This window comes from Anomaloglossus baeobatrachus, chromosome 3 (assembly GCF_048569485.1).
Source record: "Anomaloglossus baeobatrachus isolate aAnoBae1 chromosome 3, aAnoBae1.hap1, whole genome shotgun sequence".
Lineage (NCBI taxonomy): Eukaryota > Metazoa > Chordata > Amphibia > Anura > Aromobatidae > Anomaloglossus > Anomaloglossus baeobatrachus.
In genome coordinates this window covers 450,403,561-450,427,952 of record NC_134355.1, presented here as the reverse complement: position 1 = coordinate 450,427,952, position 24,392 = coordinate 450,403,561, and the positions used below count along the sequence as shown (strand labels likewise).

At 43.1% G+C, this 24,392-nt stretch overlaps 1 protein-coding gene across 1 annotated transcript; it reads left to right on the top strand.

Moving 5' to 3' along the window:
• Positions 1-2,114: 2,114 nt before the first annotated feature.
• On the top strand, positions 2,115-16,437 carry GMNC (geminin coiled-coil domain containing). Its single transcript, XM_075341522.1, has 5 exons — positions 2,115-2,381; positions 14,080-14,251; positions 14,367-14,449; positions 14,615-14,731; positions 15,100-16,437. The coding sequence occupies exons 1-5, from the start codon at positions 2,115-2,117 to the stop codon at positions 15,712-15,714; spliced, it is 1,254 nt and encodes a 417-aa protein (XP_075197637.1). The 3' UTR covers positions 15,715-16,437.
• Positions 16,438-24,392: the final 7,955 nt, after the last annotated feature.

Genomic DNA, 24,392 nt, shown 5'->3' with positions numbered 1-24,392 from the left:
GGATTTTGGTTAGTAGGGAGGTGATGTCAGGTCCAGAGAGGTAGATCTGTGTATCATCATGGTAGAGGTGATACTGAAAGCCATGGGACTCTATGAGCCATTCCATTCCGAACGTGTAGATTGAGAACAGCAGGGGTCCTAGAACTGAACCTTGGGGGACTCCGCCAGATAGGGGGCGAGATGAGGAAGTGGTGTGAGAGTGGCAGATGCTGAAAGTTTGGTCGGTTAAGTATGAGGAGATCTAGGATAGGGCCAAGTCTGTGATGCCCAGAGATGAGAGAATTTGTAGTAGAAGGTAATGGTCTACTGTGTCAAAGGCAGAGGACAGGTCCAGGAGGGGGAGGATAGAGTAGTGTCTCTTGGCTTTGGCGGTTAGTAGGTCATTAGAGACTTTAGTTAGGGCAGTTTCAGTGGAATGATGGGGTCTAAAGCCACATTGTAGATAGTCAAAGAGGGAGCAGGAAGAGAGGTATGAGGACAATTCGAGATGGACATGCTGTTCCAGTAGTTTTGAGGCATAGGGGAGAAGTGATATGGGGCGATAGTTTAACACAGGAATTGTGAAGAATATGTTTGAATAGGTTTCCTACTAAAATTTACTGCATATAATTAAACAAACATTGGGTAAAGAAAACATACCTTTTTCACATCTATTTTTTTTCTTTCATATATTAACATAAATAAAAATGCTAAAAAACTGCATCATTGAATGAAACAGAATAGGAAAGGGAATTCATAAATTCCTATACTCTAACACTGGATTAACAAATATGAGATGGCAGGTCATTTGTGATATGTCTGGGCTCGACATGACTATGTGTGGCGCCCTGGACAAGCCAGGGGCCACAGAGCACAACACCCACACACCCCACACTCCCGGTCAGGCACACCGAAATCAGACTAAAACCCTTGTTGCCTTCCTCCAGGGGCTGATGTCCACACCAGGGGGTGGGCCAGGTGGTTGGCCCCACCCACCGAGGAGTTCACAGTCCTGGAGGCGGGAAAAGCAGAGAGATCAGCTAGGGAAGTGAAAGTGGAAGGAAGGAAAGTGGCAGCTGAGCAGACTAAAGTTGGTCCGGGTGTGTGGCCCGGGCGGTACAGCAAGGTTGGCAGACGGTGGTGACCGTCTGCAGGAGTTGCCTATCGGAGTCTACCGTAAGGACCGTGGACGGGCGGTGGCCCGGCGGTACCGGACTGGTACGCAAGGAGAAGCCAGCACCATCTGGCAGGGGCTTACGGACCCCGGCAAGGCTAGGAGTCGCCGTGAATTTGCCGAATTCGTTAGTGAAGGGAACCTCCTGGGTTTCCCAGCAGCCAAGTCCCGACAGAAGGCAACAGTCCAACCAAGTGAGGGAGACACCGCCACCGCCAAGGCAACCGTTTCCCAGGGCCAGAGCCTGCGGGCAAAAGGGGCTCCTCCAGCCCATAACCAAGCTGGGAAGCGGGTTATCGGTGGGAACCCATTGGAACCATCTACCGTACATAGGTGCAGGGAAAGGCAGTCACCATCAACCTGCCGGGAGAAACAACACCGCAGCCGTCTGTGGGACCCGTCCATCCAGCCGTGTGTTTTACCGAGAACTGTGTCCTCATCATTGGCTGAGTGAGTACCACCGTGCCGTGCGGCACAGCGCTGCCCCCGCGACCCTGCACCTCGTCAGGCCCCGCAACCCGCCTGCCATCCATCCCTACCCCCATCACCGGGCCCCGGGACAACCAACCCCCTACCCACGGAGGGGAGAACTAACAATAAAGCTGCTCCCTGTCACCGCTCCCGGGATCCCCGTCTAGAGCAGCGGTGGTGTCACCAATATCACCACAACCGTGGGTGGCGTCACGGACAATAATCAAATCCCCACAATCAAATTCCCCCTTTTCACTCACGGGAGAGGAGCGCCGCTCGAGTCCCCGGGATCCGGCCCACCGCTCGAGCCACCACCGAGCAGCAGCGGCAGCCGCAGCAGCAGCGGCCGGACCCGAGCAGTGGGAGAGCGCAGCGTCCCCTCCTCCGCCCGCGACATATGCACTTTGTCCTTGACTTAGGAATAAACTAGTAACCATATTCCTTAATAAATTCCTATAAGGGAGAGAGAGAGAAGGTGAATGGGAATAGGATGGCTTTCTTCCAACAGGGCTCTGGGGTTAGTAGCCTGAGCCCAACTCTATTCAACAGCTACATAAATGGACTGGCAGCAACTCTAGCCTCCTCCCCCACTCCAGGCCTCAGCCTGCATAACCAAGAGGTGAAATTCCTGCTGTATGCCGATGACCTCCTGCTACTCTCGTCAACCAACAAGGGCCTCCACAGTAGCCTGGCAGTACTGAAAACAGTCAACACTACAAGGGCACTGCCCATCAACCAAAAGAAGACCGAAGTCAAGGTATTTAAGAAGAGGAACCAGAATAAAATACTCACTCCCACCCTCACATTAAATGGCTCCACACTGGATAAGACCAGCAACTATACTTACCTCAGTCTAGTGCTAAGCAATACTGGGAGCCTCAAGCAAGCAGCAGAGGCCCTGAAAGGAAAAGCGTGCAGATCCTTTCACAAGTGTACCACCTCAAACCATCTGAAAGAGTTTAGCTCAAGATATTTGACAGATCCATCATCCATATACTGCTGTATGGCAGGGAGGTATGGGGTCCAGTGACCTATCCAGACCAAACAAAGTGGGACTCCAGTCCAACCAAAGTCTTCCACCTGGAGTTCTGCAAATATCTCCTTCAAGTCCATCGCAGTACTTCAAACATAGCTTGTCGAGCAGAGCTGAGCCGATTCCGCTTATGACTCACTATTCACAAGAAGGCGCTATCACACCAAGTGCAGATACAGAGCAGCAACCCCAGCTCCTACCATCATAATGCCCTGCTGAGCCGGAGACCTGAACAAGTCAGAAACCCCATCGTCCAGTCCATCCAAAGTCGGCAACACATCCTGACAAAAGCAGATGTAGTACATAAAGGGATGGAAGAGTGAATTAGTGAACTTCCAGAAAAACACCATCTACCGATCACTGCAGAGGGGCTACGCTCTGGCCCCATATCTGGAGAGGTTACGCCACCCCAAAGACAGCTAAACCATTAGCCCGTACAGACTGAATGCCCGTAGCTTAGAGGTGGAAAACAAAATGAAAAATAGGGGCGCAAAATGAGAAGCACCAGTGGGATTAATGAAAATTCCCCTTATTATATTGCTCACCTTAAAGGGTTGTGCGCCCCCGCACAATCCCAGTATTAGGCTGGATATTAGTATTGGAGTTCCTCCTCGGACCGCATGTTAGTATTATAGCTGTTCTGTGCTGACATCCAGACTCCTTGTAGCCGACCGCAGTGTGATCCTCTGGTCTTGTAGTAAACGTCTGGTGTCCGATGTGTATAATGCTGGTTAGATTTACGATCTCCTTTAATCCAAGCTGCTCCTGCCAGGCTTCCCAAATGGGAGTAGTTATATGCAAGGAAAAAAAGATGCCGGTCTGATGAAGCGCTATATCTCATTAACACTAGAACTACTGAGGTAGTCATTTTGACTACTTTGCACTATGTATTTCTATATAGGTGTCACGAGTCCAGTAGTTCTAGTGTTAAAGGAAACCAAGGGATGTTTTTTTAGAAATATTTTAAAAAACAATCCTTTTATTAATAGTCCCTTATAATCACAACGCGTTTCAACAGCAATGTTGTCTTCCTCACCTGAGGAAGACAACATTGTTGTTGAAATGCGTTGTGATTTTAAGGGACTATTAATAAAAGGATTGTTTTTTAAAATATTTCTAAAAAAACATCCCTTGGTTTCCTTTAATCAGATATAGCGCTCCATCAGACCGGCATCTTTTTTTCCTTGCATAGCTTAGAGGTGGACACAGGGCAGCACCAATAGACATACAAGCCACAGGAGAACAGACTGTGCCAACACTGCCAGCAGGGGGACCTGGAGGAAAACGCGCACTTTCTGCTGCAATCCAACAAATACTCAGCAGTGAGGGCCTCCCACTCATATCCTGGACTTCCCATCCATGGACGAGGAGAGTAAACTCTGCATCCTACTGGGGGAAGAGGAATCAATGTTGGAAATCGCCGCCCAATATGTTACCACTTGTCATAAGATGATAGGAACATTTGCTCAGTGGTTAGCTCTGTTGCTTTGCAGCACTGGGGTCCTAGGTTCAAATCCCACTAAGGACAACATCTGCAAGAAATTTGTATGTTCTCCCCTTGTTTGCGTGGATTTCCTCTGGGTTCTCCTGCTTCCTCCCACACTTCCAAGACACACTGATAGGAAACACAGATTGTAAGAATGGGGAAAGTGATGAGAATGTCTGTAAAGTGCAGTATAAACTGAAAAATAAGGAGCGCTGATAGTGTAATACCAACAGATCAGTGAGGTAGATCAGGAAAAATACACTCACCTGAAAAGGTTGTGATAGTCACAACCACTGATATAGCATAGGATGATGGCGTCTGCTGCAGCCCCACGTGGATGTGCATACAAATCAGAGTGAAGAGGGGGTTAATGCCGCGCATCAGCCAAAATGAAGATGTAGCACGTTGATGTTATAAACGTATTCTTTTATTCCATCGGTCTACGCGTTTCGAGGATATACCTCTTCTTCAGGACCAGTGCATCAACATAGTATCATCATACTATGTTGATGCACTGGTCCTGAAGAAGAGGTATATCCTCGAAACGCGTAGACCGATGGAATAAAAGAATACGTTTATAACATCAACGTGCTACATCTTCATTTTGGCTGATACGCGGCATTAACCCCCTCTTCACTCTGATTTGTATGTAAAGTGCTGTGAAATTAATAATGCTATGTAAATAGACAGATTTTACATCTGCATACAAAATTGCTCTGCATAATGAGCAGCCAAAAAACTAAAGAAATAAAAACCGTAGCACTTGTCCATAACACTCAATCAGAATGCTTTCTCCATATTTTTAGGTTAGTAGGTGAAAGCATTCTGTTTCCAGTAACTTTCAGACATGAGGTCCAACCTGGAGAAGATGGGCTTCTTTGGTGGAGCTCCCATCATTACATTGGCATATGAGAGCGCTGTTGAACACCGCAGCAATTTCCTTTAAACAGATTGCTATCTGATGTTATAAAATACTAGTACATTGACATGGAGCATGACTTGTGCACCTTATTTTCTCATGTGACCCCTAATATATGAGTAATATAAGACTATACACCTTGGCCTACATAGTTAATCTGCTAATATAAAGCACAGTTTGCACCACAGATACTAATGCAACAATGGGCCCTCATGCATTGTACTAACTATAGTTTTCTTTTTAAAACACGCAAAATCTTGGAAACCTCCAGGTGAAACTATGAAGTCCTTTGAATATACAGCGAACACACTGAAATCCTCCAGGAAACCTTCCTACATTTGCTGAGAGTTTGATCGGCCTGTAGAGGGCAGCATTGCGCGATGTGCAGCTCTGTGCTATCCACTGATCTAATTGTAGTCACTGTGTTGATCTTCAGCTATTGATCAGCTATAAGTAATATGTGCCCTGGTGGAGCTGCTAGAATCAGTCACGATTCCACCACCTAAGTCTGTGTCCTGGGAAATAATACATAGAAAATCATGCAAAAGGCCAGACGAAACCCCTTCCTTTTACACCCAGATTATATCATCCTCAAGGACAATACAATATCTGTGTCCAAAAATAAAGAAATGCATGAATTCTTTCTATCTTTATATTTAACCTATTCTAAATAATCATTTTATTCCAATTCTGTAAATAATTCACTTTAGAATGTTGCAGAAATTATACAGGAGATACAGCGCTCACATGTTACAGATATGGGAAAAATCTGTCACAGCGAAAATAATCTTCAGGTGCCTGATAATGACAATCAACATGCTGTATATTAAAGATCAATAGATAGATGACTGGGGCAATAGATGGATGGATAGATAGATAATAGAAGGATAGATAGATAGATAGATAGAGGGATAGATAGAACTAAGAGAACTATGATAAGTCATGGACTTCCATAGCCCCCCATCCCAGATGTGGCCCCCCCCAATCCCCACCCTGGATATGCCCTATCCACCGTTACTACAGTCCCCACCCTGGATATGCCCCATCATAAGCCATGGACTTCCATAGCCCCCATCCTAGAAGTGCCCCCACAGTCCCCACCCTGGATGTGCCCCATCCATCCCTACTACAGTCCCCACCCACCATCCCCACAGCCCCAGTCCCTAATGTACACTTGCTTTGGCAAAACTAATTTGTATTTGGTCCTGCCAATAAAGCTTATTTGATTTGATTTGATTTGATTTGATTTGATAGATAGATAGATAGATAGATAATAGAAAGATAGATAGGTAATAGAAGGATAGATAGATAATAGAAGGATAGATAGAGAGATAGATAGATAAATAGATAGATAGATAGATAGATAGATAGATAGATAGATAGATAGATAGAGGGATAGATAGATAATAGAAGGATAGATAATAGAAAGATAGATAGGTAATAGAAGGATAGATAGATAATAGAAGGATAGATAGATAATAGAAGGATAGATAGAGAGATAGATAGATACATGGATAGATAGATAGATAGATAGATAGATAGATAGATAGATAGATAGATAGATAGATAGATAGATACAGTGGAACCTTGATTTACGAGCATAGTCCGTTCTGGGAGTGTGCTTGTAAACCAAGTTACTCGTCTAGCAAAGCAAAATTTCCCATAGGAAATAATGCAAGCTCAGACAATTTGTTCCACAACTTGTTCAATGTCCCATCCTGGTCCCATATTGTGCCATTCCATACATACACAAACATGCACAAACACGCACACACACACACACACACACACATTATGCTCACCTTACCTTCCGTTCCATCGCCGGCCTCATGGTTTTTGTAGTTCGCCAGTACAGGATGTGTATTGGGTAACCATCGCGTCGATGGAGGAACTTCCGCTGCCAGAGCGCTGACATCAAAGGCAGGAGCCGCTTGCCTGTGATTGGTTAGCGCGCTGCCTTTGAGTAGCAGCTGACAGCGGAAGTTCCTCTATCATCGCGATGGTTACCCAATACACATCCTGTATCGGCGAATTACAAGAACCATGAGGCCGGCAATGGAACGGAAGATAAGGTGAGCATAATATGTGTGTGCGTACGTGTTTGTGTGTGTTTATGTTTATTTGTGCGTGTTTGTGTGTGTTTGTGTGGACCGCAATAGCAGGTCAGAGCGCGGTTAAAGTACGGAATCGGAAGTGTGTGCGGTGAGTATTTGCTCGTACGGCAATGATTGCTCGTAAACTGAGTTACAAATTTACAGCAAGCTTTGCTCGTATAGCAAAATACTTGCAAACCGGGTTACTCGTAAACCTAGGTTCCACTGTAGATATGTGACGCCCCTGGACTATCAGGTCGTCACAGGGTATTGCACAATCTGCCCTCCTGTGCAGTATCCACCTCCTTCTTGGTTATGGGTCCCCAACTATATAGTGTTGCCTACATCAGCTATTCAAATCCTAGGTACACTATGCACCACACCCACCAAACACACCAGTGGACGGCTTGAGTGGAATAGAATCGCCCACCTAGGGAGTTGGAGAGGGGAGGTCAGGAGTGTCAGTGAGGAGTTGTGTGTTGGAAGTGAAAGTGAGAGGAGGTCAGGAGCAGGGCTCCTAGGAAGCTATCAAGGTGGCAGATGGTGGTCTGGGCCTAGAGCAGCTGGACCCCTGGTTGCAGGGGATCGTGGCAAGGGGCACGGAACTGTCGAAGAGGACAGCCGGCAGCCTTGCACCATCACCGGGCTGGGACCAAGGCACGATGGGGTATGTGGACCCTAGGTCAGGGAGTAGCTTCAGGCAACCTGACAATTTACCCGACGAGGACGGAGCCTTCAAGATCCGCTCTCCACCCGCTCCAAAATTGGGGTACTAGCGCAATGAGGGGGATAGGACTTTCCACTCAAAATGGTCCAGGAAATCCCAAGCGTGAACCCTGAGAGCAAGCTCCCACACTTAAGGTAGCTTTACACGCTAAAGCGATGGCGTTGGGGTCACGGATTTTGTGACGCACATCCGGCTGCGTTAGTGATCTCGTTGCGTGTGACACTTATTAGCGATTTTGAATCGTTGCAAAAATGTTCAAAATCGCTAATTGGTGACATGCCCCCCCAATCTCAATTATCGTTGCTGCTGCAGGTACGATGTTGTTAATTTCTGCGGCAGCACACATCGCTACGTGTGACACCGCAGGAACGAGAAACCTCACCTTACCTGCGTCCCGCCAGCAATGAGGAAGAAAGGAGGTTGGCGGGATGTTCGTCCCGCTCATCTCCACCCCTCCTCTTTGATTGGGCGGCCGGTTAGTGACGTCGCGGTGACGCCAAACGCACCTCCCCCTTGAGGGAGGGATTGTTCGGTAGTCACAACGACGTCGCAGAGCAGGTATGTGCATGTGACGCTGCCGTAGCGATAATGTTCGCTACGGCAGCGATCACCACATATCGTTACAACGACGGGGGCGGGTGCTATCGCGCTCGACATCGCTAGCAATTGCTAGCGGTCGTAGCGTGTAAAGCGGCCCTTAGCCATAGTGGGGAGCAGGACCCAGCAAGTTTCACACTACCGGGACCAACAGAGAAGTAAACCTAGTGCCAGGAGGCAGGTCACGGATCACCAGGCAGCATCATTGGGGACGGGACCCGAACTAGCTCCCCTCAGCGGTAGCGTTATCCAGAACTTTGGTTTATCCAGTTGTCGGTGTCAGCTTAATGGACTGAGTGAGTACGCAAGTGACCCCTTTGCACCCAACGGCACTCTCCCCTACCATCACCGAGCCCTGGGGTATCCCCCCTACCCGTGGAGTGTCACAACATCTGGCTGCCCCATTCCATCATCTCCGGGTACTTCCAAATGCAGCGGTGGTACTCCTAATTACCACATACCATGGCTGGCATCACAAACTCTAATACATTCCCCTGTAAATACCCCCTTCATTTGAATGGCCACACGACCCTCGAGTCCGGAGACTCCTCGAGCCACCGCAGATCCGGATCCGAGCAGCTCGGCTGCTGGCACGGGGGCGTCACAGATAGATAGATAGATAGATAGATAGATAGATAGATAGATAGATAGATAGAGGGATAGATAGATAGATAGATAGATAGATAGATAGATAGATAGATAGATAGATAGATAGATAGATAGATAGATAGATAGATAGATAGAGGGATAGATAGATAGATAGATAGATAGATAGATAGATAATAGAAGGATAGATATAGATAGATAGAGGGATAGATTGATAGATAGATAATAGAAGGATAGATAGTAGATAGATAGATAGAGGGATAGATAGATAGATAGATAGATAGATAGATAGATAGATAGATAGATAGATAGATAATAGAGGGATAGATAGATAATAGATAGATAATAGATAGATAATAGAAGGATAGATAATAGATAGATAGATAATAGAAGGATAGATAATAGACAGACAGACAGATAGATAGATAGATAGATAGATAGATAGATAATAGAAGGATAGATAGATAATAGATAGATAGATAGATAGATAATAGAAGGATAGATAGATAATAGATAGACAGACAGACAGACAGATAGATAGATAGATAGATAGATAGATGATAGATAGATGGATACAAAGATACAAGAGGCTGCTGATAAGTCTTTGGCTTTGTGATCGTTTTTGTTTCTATAGTAACGAATGATACATCACATGAAAGCCTTATGTGTCTAATATATGTTTTCAAAATTTGGTGTTTGTTGCTTATGGCAACAGTGTTCTATGCACGTGGAAAAAAAAAATGGTGGAGTCTCATGCGATATTCACAGCAACTGAGAGCAGAGGAGTGATAAAATTCTTGTTTCTGCGAGGAAAGTCTGAGAAGGAAATTCATGGTGATATGTCGCAGACATTGGGGGATGAATGCACTCCATATTCCACAATTAAGAACTGGGTTGCCAAATTTAAAATGGGCCATTTCAGCACCAATGATAAGGAACGTCCTGGATTTCTCAGAGTGGTTGTTATTCCGGAGATTGTCGATGTTGTGCACAATCTCATACTGGAGAATCGACGATCAGTTAAAGCAATAACAGACATCATGGGGATTTCCCGTGAACGTGTTTGTGTCATTATCCATGAACATTTGGACCTAAGGAAGCTATCTGCAAAGTGGGTCCCAAAATGTCTGACAACAAATCAGAGAAGCATGTGAGTGAAAACTTCTCGGTCCATTTGTCAGCATTTCTGGACTGATAAGAACTTCCTGGATTGACTGGTCACTATGGATGAGACCTGGATTTATTTGTATGACCCTGAAAACAAGGAACAGTCAAAAGAGTGGAGGCACAGTTGTTCTCCTCATCCAAAGAAGTTCAGGGTGCAAAAATCAGCCACTAAGGTGATGGCGTCTGTGTCCTGGGATAAAGAGGGTGTGCTGCTAGTAGACTACCTTCAAAAGGGTTCCACCACCAATGCAAGGTATTACATTGAACTTTTGGACCAACTGAAGGCAGCTTTGAAGGCCAAAAAGCACGGCAAGCTGTCCAAAGGAATCTTGTTCCTGCAAGACAACTCCTCCGCTCACACTGCACAAGCAACCACATCAAAACTGGCAGAGCTGGGCTTCCAGCTGGTTGACCACCCACCTTATTCACCAGATCTAGCTCCCTCCAACTATCATCTGTTTCCAAACCTGAAGAAACACTCCAAGGGAACCAAATTTCACACCATTTTTGATGCCATGACTGCTATGTATGCCTGGTTTGAGGCACAACCAAAATCCTTGTTTTTGCTAGGCTCACAGAACTTGGAATACCAATGTAAGAAGTGTGTGACATCAGTGGAGAGTATGTGGAATAAATGTAAAGTTCCATCATCCTATTTCATTTCTTTCTGGGTAAAGCCAAAGACTTATCAGCAGCCTCTTGTAGATACAGACAGATAGACAGACAGACAGACAGATAAGATACATAGATACAGATAGATAGATACATACAGAGAAAGATAAATACAGATAGATAGATAGATAGATAGATAGATAGATAGATAGATAGATAGATAGATAGATAGATAGATAGATAGATAGATACAGAGAAAGATAGATAGATAGATAGGGATACCTTCCAGTGTCAATATGATTTACCCTCATCTTGGCCTGCGCTTTCTTTCTTGTGTATCTTTCCCTATTGCTAATAGCTGCTGATTGTGATTCTATGTACAAATACAAACATGGGAGCAATGGACATTTTAGCAAGAAGTGGATCTGTGTGATAATAGCTCACCATAGAATCCCTGTCAGTGACAGCGCTTTAAATAGTAAAGTTTTGTTATTTCCGATTAGTAATGTTAATAGTTTGTTAATTGAAGTAATAGGCTGCTCTTCACACCTTTACACCATTAACACAACAACAAGACCACAGAAATCCCTGGTGTTCCCTGTAGTCCTAATGAATAGAGCATTTAACACACATTGCTTTTAACTTTAAACAATTGTTTTACATGACACTGCTAATATAATAATACTACTAATAATATTACTAATATATGTCAATAGATACTACTAATATAATTCCATTGATGCTAGCTAGATAGATAGATAAATAGATAATTGATAGATAGATAGATAGATAGATAGATAGATAGATAGATAGATAGATAGATAGATAAATAGATAGATAGATAGATAGAGGGATAAATAGATAGAAAAATAGATTGAGATAGATAATGGATGGATAGATAGATAGAGTGTGGATAGACAGATATAAAATGTATAGATAGATAGCTGATAGATAAAAAATGGATCGATGGATAGATAGATAATATATAATAGATAGATAATAGATAGATAGATAGATAGATAGATAATTAGATAGACAAATAATGGATAGATAGATAGATGATAGATAAATAGATGATAGATAGATAGATAGATAGATAGATAGATAGATAGATAGATAGATAGATAGAGGGATAAATAGATAGAAAAATAGATTGAGATAGATAATAGATGGATAGATAGATAGAGTGTGGATAGACAGATATAAAATGTATAGATAGATAGCTGATAGATAAAAAATGGATCGATGGATAGATAGATAATATATAATAGATAGATAATAGATAGATAGATAGATAGATAGATAGATAATTAGATGGACAAATAATGGATAGATAGATAGATGATAGATAAATAGATGATAGATAGATAGATAGAGGGATAGATAGATAGAAGATAGATAGATAGACAGATAGAGGGATAGATGGATAGATACATAGATAGATAGATAGATAGATAGATAGATGATAGATAGATAGATAATAGATAGATGATAAATATATAGTGGATAGATGGATATAAAATGAATGGATAGATAGATAGATAGTGGATAGATAGATAGATAGATAGATAGATAGATAGATAGATAGAGGGATAGATAGATAGATAGTGGATAGATAGATAGTGGATAGATAGATAGATAGATAGTGGATAGATAGATAGATAATTTCTAAATAGACAGATAGAGGGATAGATATATAGATAGATAATTTCTAAATAGATAGATAGATAATAGATAGATAGATAGATAGATAGATAGATAATTTCTAAATGGATAGATAGATAATTTCTAAATAGACAGATAGCAATGATTCTGAATTTCTTTTAGAGATGTTCTGTGGTGAAACAATAATGATACATTTCTCAGGGGTCATAATTTTGCATCCTCCCTAGAAATGGTGAAAATATGTTTGTAACGAGAGAATGGATGCAATTTGCCCTATTAATGAGACATTGAGCCTCTGTAATGGGTTAACAGAATAAAGTGTCCTCTTGGGTGAAATAAAATAACATATCCATATGTGCCTGTGCGTTTCCCTCATTAGCCGCCCTGTCCACAGGTTGTTATATCAGGCAGGTCGGGTTACTGCTCAGCACATCCCCAGCCTCAGTGACCACAGTCTCCAGTGATAATTAGACATAATGAGGCACACTTCTCCTGCGCTGATTGAATGCTGGGGTTTATTACAACTGCAGCAATATCAGGCTCACAAGTCAGTCATTTCCGCACTCAGCAGTGTTTTAGTGTTTATTTTAGATTGCTTTATTTGTGTATATTTTGTTTATTCCTTTAATGACTGTATTTTGTGTTATAAGGTGAAAACACGTGTGAATCCATCTACATATAAAGCCTCATATAACTTGTACAGATAGTTCATTAGGGACAAAGCCTGTTAACAGCACAGTGATGCTGATGAGAGACACTGAGTCCAGTGTGGACACAGCTCACGATGCATAGTCCTGAGTGGGAGTGGGCAGCTTTGATATGTGCATTACAATATTGCTGATGTCACACATTTGACAGATTGGCATCTCATCAGATTGGTGGCTCTGGAAAATCCCAGGGGCGTTTCTGCAGCTCTTTAGATTAGGACTGCCTCTTTGTGCCCTACCTCACTCCCATTTAAAGCTCAGTGGGGCTTTAATGAAAACGTGTCTGCAAATAGTCATTGAAGTAACAAGATGGTAAGTGGCTGCTGCAGTGCTGGCTGTGCACAGGGGATTCCCTGCCCCCTGGATGGGGAATTGCTTCCCAGCACTTGTCTCAAGCCTTGCTGATGCTTCCCCTTATTCTAGCACTATTTTTCTTAGCTGCTTTCTTCCAGCTACCTGAGATTTTCCTACCTGAGATTTTCCTACCTGAGATTTACTGAAAATTCTTATCTGGTCACTAATGTGAGATCAGATTAGGGCTCAGGGATTAGGTTTTGTCTTTGTAGGACATTTGTCTGTAATTACTATATATGTGTTTGTAGTGCTGAGGATACATAGTGGCTGTATGTTCCTAGCTCCAGGACAGATCACTGTTTATTTAGATCTATGCTGATAGCTGTTTTGGCATGTGCTTTCTGTACTTGTGGAAGTGAATTGTCAGCTGATCCAAATCTCCATTCCCCCAGCTGAGCCTTCATTTCCAGCAGAGAATCTGGCTTTACCTCCCCTAAAGAACTAGCCTTTGTCTCATATCTCATAGCTCTCCTTCTGTTTCTTCTCCAGAACACCATTCTGTCGTGCCAAGACCAGTACTTTGCAGGGGGTCAGGGCTATGATTGCCCATACCTCTCAACGTCAGCAGCCAATGTTGATGTTTCCAAGGATACTTGGGTCTCTCTCTGGTCTTCTGGTCTCCTGGACAACAGATCAAGCAACCAAGGTCCACAATCCCACGGTAGGTCCACCCTATAAGCATCTTATGTGGGTAGCTTCTGTCTAGTCTTTCTTTTACATTTTTGCTTTGCATTTGAATAACCTGGATAAATACTGGATCTGCTTTATCATTCCAGGACAGTCATATCTGGGGTCCACACTTCAAGATGATTATCTCTGGGGGGATCAGCTGTCTAATCAAATGTTCACCAACAAACAGGTAAGCATTGGTGTGCTGTGCCCAACAGCAGGCACTCATGGGTTAATTGTGCAGTTCTCGGCAGGTTTCAGTGCTCTCAGCAGGAGGTAGAGATCAGCCAGAACATTGAGAAGTTCTATGCCTGGCATTGCTGATCACCTGCATCTTCTGCTCTCTCTTCTTCAGCTCCAGGATACTCTAGTCCAAAGAGAAGAGGAGCTGGCAAGGTTACACGAGGAGAACAACAAGTTAAAGCAATACCTGAACTCCACTTTTGTGAAATGCCTGGAAGAAAAGACCAAGGTGTGTAATTCTATCCCTGTGGGGCAAGTGCTGAGAATCTCTCACTGAATGCTTGTTTATCAGTAATGTTGGAAGTGATCTGCTAGATAAAGGGATGGCCACCACTTATGGGGGTAGATAGGAAACACTCGAGATAAGGGATGTGGTAAATGTCCCTAGTATGCTGATTGCTGTACAGCCAGAGGTGTGAACAGTACACTTGTCCTGGCTGGGATCTGTTTGTACGTGCAAATTGCACCTGCAGCTCTGCCTGATCCCCTGCGGTGTTTAGCCCCCTCCATGGTGCAGTGTCTGTGTGCAGGAATGTCACAAGAAATGTCCAATGCTACTGTATGTGATACTAACATCACAATGTGTTTATGTTACAGAAGCTGCTGTCCAGAAGTGGCCTTGGAGCTTCTCTAAAGAGAAAAATCAGACTTGGCAGCCTTGTTCCTCCTGAGACCTCAGCTAAGAAAGCCAAAAGAAATCTTATTAGTGACTTCACTGCCTGTGAGGAGCAATATAACCCTGCCATAGAAAAATGGGTGCTACAAACCCTAGGATTGAAAGATGTCAACACTATCGATGACTCCGCTACAGCTAACTACAGTGCCATATCTTCAGAACTTCTCAACAGCCTGCCAGGGACAAACTACAGCAATGCACAGGGATCTCCGTCTTCTGGATACAGCACAGTGGACACGACCCCTGTACATAGCCAAGCTGGGAGCTCCTGCCCCCAAGACACCCCTTACCTGCCCGATTATTCTCCTTCCACCTCCAGCTCAGCCTCCCTTGATAGCAGTGAGCCTGTGAGCCCCTTTGGATCTTCAACCTACTACACTCCTGAGGTTTCCCCAAACAAAACAGAGGTAGCTTTCTCCACATCCTTGAACCCTCATTGTAATGTGAAGACCCACAGCTTCTCCAATGGCCAGGCATTCGTCCGGAGGGACACTGAGGGAGGCTGGAGGTTTACCTGGGTGCCCAAGTCTGAATAATCCACTGGATGGCTGCTCCTGGATGTTTACAGAACAGTTTTGCACTTGACTTGCTCATGAAAACTTATGAAGACCTCCTCCGAACTGAGCATGACACAATCCTTGCAGTCAGTCTGATAAGCCTTGGACTGGGTGCTGATATACTACTGTGGGAGGCTTTGTTTGTTTACATGTGAATGTATATATGTATTAATTGTTTTTTTTTCTATGAAAAATTAGTATTTGCTAACAGTATTTATTTCTGTTGGGTTCCAAGTGCAATTAATGCCAGTGCAGTTCTATTGACTTAGTTCTTGGTTTGCACCTGTTTGTTTTGCTGCCTATATGTGATCACTGCCTTGTTTTTGGATGGTCCTACCAATATGAAATAGAAGGATAGCATTGACTTGATAACAATTGACATTGACTTCTCACTCGACTTGTGCCAAGATTAAACCCTCACCCACTGCCATGTTGGTTATTAGAGAAGAGCATTAAAGTTCTGGAAAGGTCTTATATTTTCAGGTTCCATGATTTAACAGGCTGAGTTTCTCTTTAACAAGAATGGACAATTTTTGTACCAAGACTATTTATTTTCTTCTCATTGTATTAATAAGGACAATCATGGACAGATTTCACTGTGTTCAATTCTTTCCGAAGAAATAAAAAAAATTCTATAGAGGTTAAGTTGTGTGTCTGGTCTGCACAGTTACATAAGCAGGATAGGGTGTGTGTCTAAATAAGATTCGATAAAATAAAGGGGAAATCTGATATAAAACCACTAAAGTGTGCACACACACAAATAACTCAGTATGTAATGCTAGAATTTATACTTCCACTATATAAATGTGTAGTTCAACAAATCTGCTAAATAAAAGTAAAGCTAAATACACTATACCAGTGACTTATCTAACATTATATATTACACTGGATGTGTTCTGTTATCCATTAATTTGAGAAGACTGTAACCTAACACTAAGTCCTATAGTCACGGCAGAAAAACCATAATGATATCTCATAGTTTTGCATTTCTCCAATTTCCATTTACAGCTCTGTTACATTTGTGCTGTGTATTATATATTTTTATCAGAATTATTACTTAAACTAAAATATGAAATTAGTTTTGTTATTGATTTTTATTATTATTATTATTACTACCAGAACAACTGTACTATATGTGACCGGTATTTATGATTAAGCTTGCCTAATATTGGGTGGGCTGGGTGCAGAGGGAGTTTTCTTCTTACACTGTGCAGAGAGGGTTAGGTCATGTTTGCACTGCAGCGTAATGTTCTGTCTTTTACAGGTTTGTCAACTTAAAGGGTAATTCCAATAGTTAAGGGATAACTTGCAGATTGCTGGGGTCCAACTATAGGACCACCAGTGATCCTGGTATTATGTCTAGAAACCCCTCGAATGGGGTTCTGCCTCTCTGTCTTGCATACTCGACCTCCATTCCATTTGTTGTCTATGGGACGACCGTAAATAGCCATGTGCTATACTTTGCTTTGTCCAGCTTGAAAGACAGGGCTGCCAAACCCCAACCTTAGAATCGTTGGGATGCACAGTAATTGGATGTCCAGCAGTTAACAAGTTGCCCAGTATTATATGAATAGGGAATAACTCTTTAATTTTCTGATTGTAAAGCTTTTTAACAGTTATGATAGTTTTTCTCTAGACCAGTGTTTCCCAACTCCGGTCTTCAAGAGCCACCAACAGTGCATGTCTTTAGGATTTTCTTAGCAATGCAGATGTTAATTTTATTCCCTGCACAAGTAATAATTCTATTACCTGTGCAATACTAAGAAAATCCTGAAAACATGCACTGTTGGTGGCTCTTGAGGACTGGAGGTGGGGAACAGTCCTCCAGACAGTAAACCATACACACCATACCAATTTATAGCTATCAGTGTTTTATAGTAGTCAACCTTGTAGGATATAGGTCATTTAAGATACATTCCTACATTTGCTATACTTATAGACTGCATCCCCTGTCCATGAAAGTCCACAGCCAAAAATCTTCATATATTTGCGCTGCAGGAGCAAACCCATGCACTATGGTTCTATCCTACCTAAACTGATGACCTCCATAAAGGAAAATTCATGACATCCATCTGAGATTCCCCAAATGGAACTGGTTTTCTAGGACAAAACTTGGAAGACATGCTGGTCCCTATAACTACTAGATATTTATATATGTGAAAGCTTCATCTCAATGCAGCAGCCAGCCCTTGCCTTTGGCATGACATGGCCAATTTATTTAGATGAGCATTCAATACTACCAGGACTGTATCTAGGGCATTAGCTTCCCTTGGGTCCCACTGGATCTAAGATGTCCCAGCAGAACTGTTCCCTAAAAGTAGGCTCCAGACACTTTCAACAGATGTGTTAACAGATTGGAAATATGACCTATGTCTGGATACCTAATGCCCAACTTCAGCCAAAATAAATAGTAATAAATTAATAATAATATTAAGACATAGGCAGACTGGCAAAATGCTACTGTGAATACTAAATAATATTTAATTACATACAGTGGAACCTTGGATTACGAGCATAATGGGAGTGTGCTCTTAAACCAAGTTACTCATATCAAAGCAAATTTTCCCATAGGAAATAATTGAAATGCAGACAATTCGTTCACAACCCAAAAATATTTACTGTATTTATACAAACTGATTACAGTAATACAAAATAATGTACTGTATGCATATAAAATTATTACAGTACACTGATACAAAATACTTTACAGTAGAGTAAAGAACATATAAAACAAATTAAACTGCATGTTACCTTACAATAGAATTGTTGGTGTGCAGGAGGTACACTATAGAGAGAAAAAATGGTGTATAAATATAACAATCTTTATTCTAGTACAGTACACAAAAAAACACACCCCAAATCTATTCTCCCCAAAATAAGGGCAGAACTAAGCCAAATGTGGGGTAAAAATACTGCACAGGCAACTAGATTACAGTACAAGCAATGTGCTGTACAGGTTGGCAGAAAGAAAGTACAATACTATATCCACAAATACAAATTGATAGACATGCTATATAGTATATACTGTACTGTACAATGGTATATTGTATACAGTAATCACGTACAGAGTGTTACCTCCAGAGCGGGTCAGAGAGCAGGGAAATAACATAACTACAAGTGTGCACGGTGAGCATTTGCTCTTAATCCAAATCATTGCTCCTAAACCAAGTTACAAATTTGTAAAAAGCTTTGCTTGTCTTGCAAAACGATCTCAAACCAAGTAACTCTTAATCCAAGGTTGCACAGTATGCTACAATTTTCATTGGTAGTATTTAAATGAAAAAATACACATATAGGATCGACACATAATACCGTACAAAAATTTAAATTCATATTCACAACTGAATATCTGTTGTAACTGAATTGTATTAGTTGGAGGCAAACAGATTTCTTTAAGCTCAAATTCAGGTGAATTGAGCAGAAGTAGAAATTTCAATAAACTGGCATGTAAACCTACAGCCGACAAATACATAAAACTTTATAAACAGCTCCATTTTTATAGGGTTTTGGCTGTGCGGTTAAATAAAATGAAGCTGCTAAAGTGGTCGTTACATAGCAGCTTCGACTCCTGTTGACCTCATTCAACTTAAAGACAGCACGTAGACTTGTAAGACAGTCTGTTGGGCACCTTTATCTCTGAGAGAAGCCAACAGGGGCCGAAGCTGCTATGTATTCTAATGAACACTTTAGCAGCTTCATTTTAGCTATCAGTGGGGGTCTCAGAGCCAGACAACCATTATTGAAAACTTATAGTCCTCTGTCAGGATGGAAGGAAATGTTGTCTCGCTCTGCGCTACTGTCGATGTCAATGGAAGGCCCAGGATGTCAGAATTTGATACTGTTGAAAATATGAGTAAAACATTTCCTGTGAATTGGTAAAGAAAAGCAAAAAACAAATAATGCATAATGTCTTCACATATAAAAAATAAAGAAAAGTATAATACTTACAGTAGTTATGAAAGGTATTGCTAGGTGCAATATACATAAAAGCTAAACTGGCAAAGCACTAGAAGGTTCTAAACGCAGTTGAACAATTATTAAGATGCATCATTGTTGATATCATTTTGTCCTACTAATGGACCCCTCAGGGTTGTATTTTCTCCAGACCTATTGTCTCAAGATGAACCTGATTTATATGTAAATTAGGCTGTTTTTTTGTTTACAAGAGTCACCATCAGCACAGTCTTTAAAATTTACATGAGCTGACCACAGCCATTAAACAACCATTGGATGGCAATATTAAAGCCAATCGCCAATAGTTTTACTGGCCTGTTTACAGAAGCCGACAAACATGAACACAGAAATATTGTTAATAGATCATTGTGAGAACCTACAATGTAATGTTATCGGAAGCCCATCTCCTCTTTGTACAGTGCTGCCGATAATGACGACTCATTAGCTTAAAAATCATCACAAACAAGCATTTTGTGTGTTCATCAGGTGACTCCAGAGCTGTTTAGACAGCCCAAAAATCGGAAACTAGCATTCCTAAAAGCACTCATTATCGGCTTATCTAAATGGGCCTTTACTGTACTGCTCACTACATTTTTTTCTGCCTCTCATTGTTTCCAATTGTACAGTTTGTAACATTTGCTTCACTAAATTGTAAAAGTAATTGGAAATGTTTAAGTACATAATGTGTCAGGTTGATGGGTATAAATGTTATGTTTTTGTATAAATATTCACACCCTTAAACTAATACTTTTTTGAAATGCCCTTTGACTTTTTGACAACACTCAGTCTTTTTGAGTCTAACAGCATGGCACATCCATAAATGGCAGTCTTTTCTCACTCTTCCTTTTGTAGCGCTTCTAATCTGTCAGATTCAAAAACCAGACTAAAGGTACCGTCACACTAAGCGACGCTCCAGCGATCCCACCAGCAACCTGACCTGGCAGGGATCGCTGGAGCGTCGCTACAAGGGTTGCTGGTGAGCTGTCACACAGGCAGATCTCACCAGCAACCAGTGACCAGCCCCCAGCCAGCAGCGACGTGTGGAAGCGATGCTGCGCGGTAACTAAGGTAAATATTGGGTAACCAACCCGATATTTACCTTAGTTACCAGCGCACACCACTTAGCGCTGGCTCCCTGCACTCCTATCCAGAGTACACATCGGGTTAATTACCCGATGTGTAGTCTGGCTACGTGTGCAGGGAGCAGGGAGCCGGCACTGATAGCGTGAGAGCGGCGGACGCTGGTAACGAAGGTAAATATCAGGTAACCAAGGAAAGGGCTTCTTGGTTACCCGATACATTGGTTACCAGCGTCCGCAGAAGCCGGGTGGGTCCCTGCTCACTGCACATTCAGTTGTTGCTCTCTCGCTGTCACACACAGCGATGTGTGCTTCACAGCGGGAGAGCAACAACTAAAAAATGGTCCAGGACATTCAGAAACAACCAGCGACCTCACAGCAGGGGCCAGGTTGTTGCTGGATGTCACACACAACAACATCGCTAGCAACATCGCTGTTATGTCACAAAAGTCGTGCCTCAGCAGCGATGTTGCTAGCGATGTTGCTTAGTGTGACGGTACCTTTAAGGAACCGGGTGTATGACGCGCTGTCACCAAAAGGTCCAGATGTTGATTAATCTTAAATATCTTTTAACAAAAGAAATTTAAAACTAATCAACATCTGGACTTTCTGGTGACAGCGCGTCATACACCCGATTCCTCTACTCTGGTTTTTTATTCTTTACATATCCAGGGCTGCGACGGCCGCCTTTGCTAAAATGTGATTAGGAGTTGCGACTGGCACAACTCTAATAGGTAAGTGTATTCACCCTTATTTTCTTGCTTATTTATCTGGTAAGACCCTGTTCTGTGCTTTTATCTGTAGTTACATATAATCTGTCAGATTGTGGGGGCATCTTCTGTGTTCAGCCCTTTTAGGTCAACCAACAGTTATCAATTGGATTGAGGTCTGGACTTAGGTTGCGCCATGCTAAAACTTTGATCCTCTTCTGGCGAAGCCATTTTTTTGTTGATTTAGTGGCATGTTTAGGGTTGTTTTTGAAACTCCTCTTAATCTTCAGCTTCTTATCAGAGGCCTTCCCTTCATCTTGAGTAAAGCGCCAGTTTTAGCTGCAGAAAACAGCCCGAAAGCATACCTTAAAGATTAACCGTCATTTTGATTTTTAATTCATAAATCAATAGTGCATATGAAAATAAGAACTTTGTAATATGTCTTACTAGAGGAATCTGCTTCTTCCTCCACCCGGGCTGAGCATTGATTTTCAAGAGTCTGAACGCACACATAAAATCCGTGTGTAGTGAAAACAGAATATTACATTACGGAGATAGAGGGTGACAGTAGCTACTGATAAGATTCTATGTAGATGTCAGGGAGAAAAGAAGAGGAGCAGATCTGCTCATTCCTTAGGCCATGTGCCCACGAGAAAATGTGCCTGCGGAATTTTCTGCAGGTATTTCCGCAGGTTCACGCAGCAGCTCCCCAGAATCCGCAGCTATCCATTGCTGCGGATTTCATGCGGAATTGTTGCGGAAAACCTGTGGAAAACATGCGGCATTCGAGCGATATACTTGCAGATTTCCCCCCTGTATCTCCATAGTAGAAAGGCAGGAAATCCGCATGAATAATTGACATGCAGTTCTGTGCAGCTGTGGGAAATCCGCAGCATTTTCCACAGGTGCAAATTGCGTAGCATTGAAACAGCACTCCCCAAATCCCATAGGATAACATATGGAGTGTCTGTACTTGAGTAAACCTGCGGATTTATCTGGAAAATCTAGAAAATCCGCAGGTTTTCCGTGGCAAAATCTGCAGGTATTTGCTCTCATGTGCACATGGTCTTAGGCAGGTTTTGCACGTTGCGACATCGCAAGCCGATGCTGCGATGTCGCACGCGATAGTCCCCGCCCCCGTCGCAGCAGCGATATCTTGTGATTCCTGGCGTAGCGAACATTATCACTACGCCAGCTTCACATGCACTCACCTGTCCTGCGACATCACTGTGGCCGGTGTCCCGCCTCCTTCCTAAGGGGGCGGGTTGTACAACGTCAGAGTGACGTCACACGGCAGGCGGCCAATCAAAGCGGAGGGGCGGAGATGAGCAGGATGTAAACATTGAACATTAAACATCTTGTGATTCATTAGTGTTACGAGGTCTCTGGTGTGAAGACCTCGTAAGGGAGCAGGAGTGTTAAATTTGGTGTCACCCACTCTTTCATACTGGTTACTGAAAGTTCAACATGGCACCTCATGGCAAATAATTCTCTGAAGATCTGAAAAAAAAATGTTTCTATACATAAACATGGCCCACGCCATAAGAAAATTGACAACACCCTGTAACTGAGCTGCAGCATAGTGACCAAGATTCACAACAGTTTAACAAAACAGGTTCCACTAAGGACTGGCCTCACCATAGTTGACTAAATAAGTTGAGTGCACATGCTCAGAGTGAAATACAGACGTTGTCTTTAAAATAGACATATCAGTGGTACCAGCTCTGGTGCAAAGATTAAAGAGGTGATGGAACAGTCTGTCACTACTTAGGCCATATGCACACTCATTGAATTGGTTTGCATGGATGTTGTCCCAGAAGGAAGCCTCTTCTAAAAATCATGTACAAGAAAGCCTGCAAATAGTTTGCTGAAGACAAATAGACTATGGAAATGGGTTACTAGAACAATTCCCTCTGGTCTGATGAGACCAAGATAAAGTTATTTGGTTCAGATGGTGTCAAGAGTGTGGCGGCAACCAGATAAGGAGTACAAAGACAAGTGTGTCTTGCCTACAGTCAAACATGGTGGTGGGAGTGTCATGGTTTGGGGTTACATGAGTGCTGCTGGCTTTTGGGAGTACAGTTCATTGAGAGAACCATGAATGCCAGCATGAACTGTGACATATTGAATCAGAGCATGTTCCCTTGCATTCGTAAATTGGGCCGCATGGCAGTATTCCAACATGATAACAACCTCAAATACACCTCCAAGACAACCACTGCCTAGCTAAGAAACTGAGGATAAAGGTGCTGCACTGGCCAAGCATTTCTCCAGGCCTAAACCCTATTGAGCATCTGTGTGGCATCCTCAAATGGAAGGTGGAAGAGCACAAGGTCTCTAACATCCACCAGCCCTGTGATGTCATTGTGACACCCTGTCAAAACCAGGTAGTCACACATAGGCCCCCGCATAACACCTTCCCTCACCTAGGTAAAATACAGCCGACCTGAAACCCTAGTCACCCCCCTTAGGGCAAGACAGGCAGACCAGTGGGCGGGACCAGGCGATTAGGGAACGCCCACCTAGGGGTCTAGACAGCCTGGGGCCGGAAAACAAGCAGTTAAGCAAAGAGTTCAAGTAGAGAGGAGTGTGGGCTGGAGCTAGGTGTAGCTCCAGCAGAGGAAGTTCAAGTTGACCGGTGCCAGGGTCGGAGCCCTGGTACCTTGGTTAGGTGGCAGACGGTGGTCTCCGTCAGCAGGAGACAGGAAGACGGCTCGGCAGATCCGAGGAGGACCGGAGAAGGGTTGGAGCCCACCAGTACCGACACCGGAGACCCGACCGGAAACCGTGCACAGAGGGGCTACTCGGACCCTGAAGCCAGGACCGAAACCAGCGGCCTAGCTAATTAACCGATTGAGGGTAGGATTACAGGTCCTGTCCCAACCAAAGTCCCAAAAGCAGACAACCACCCACA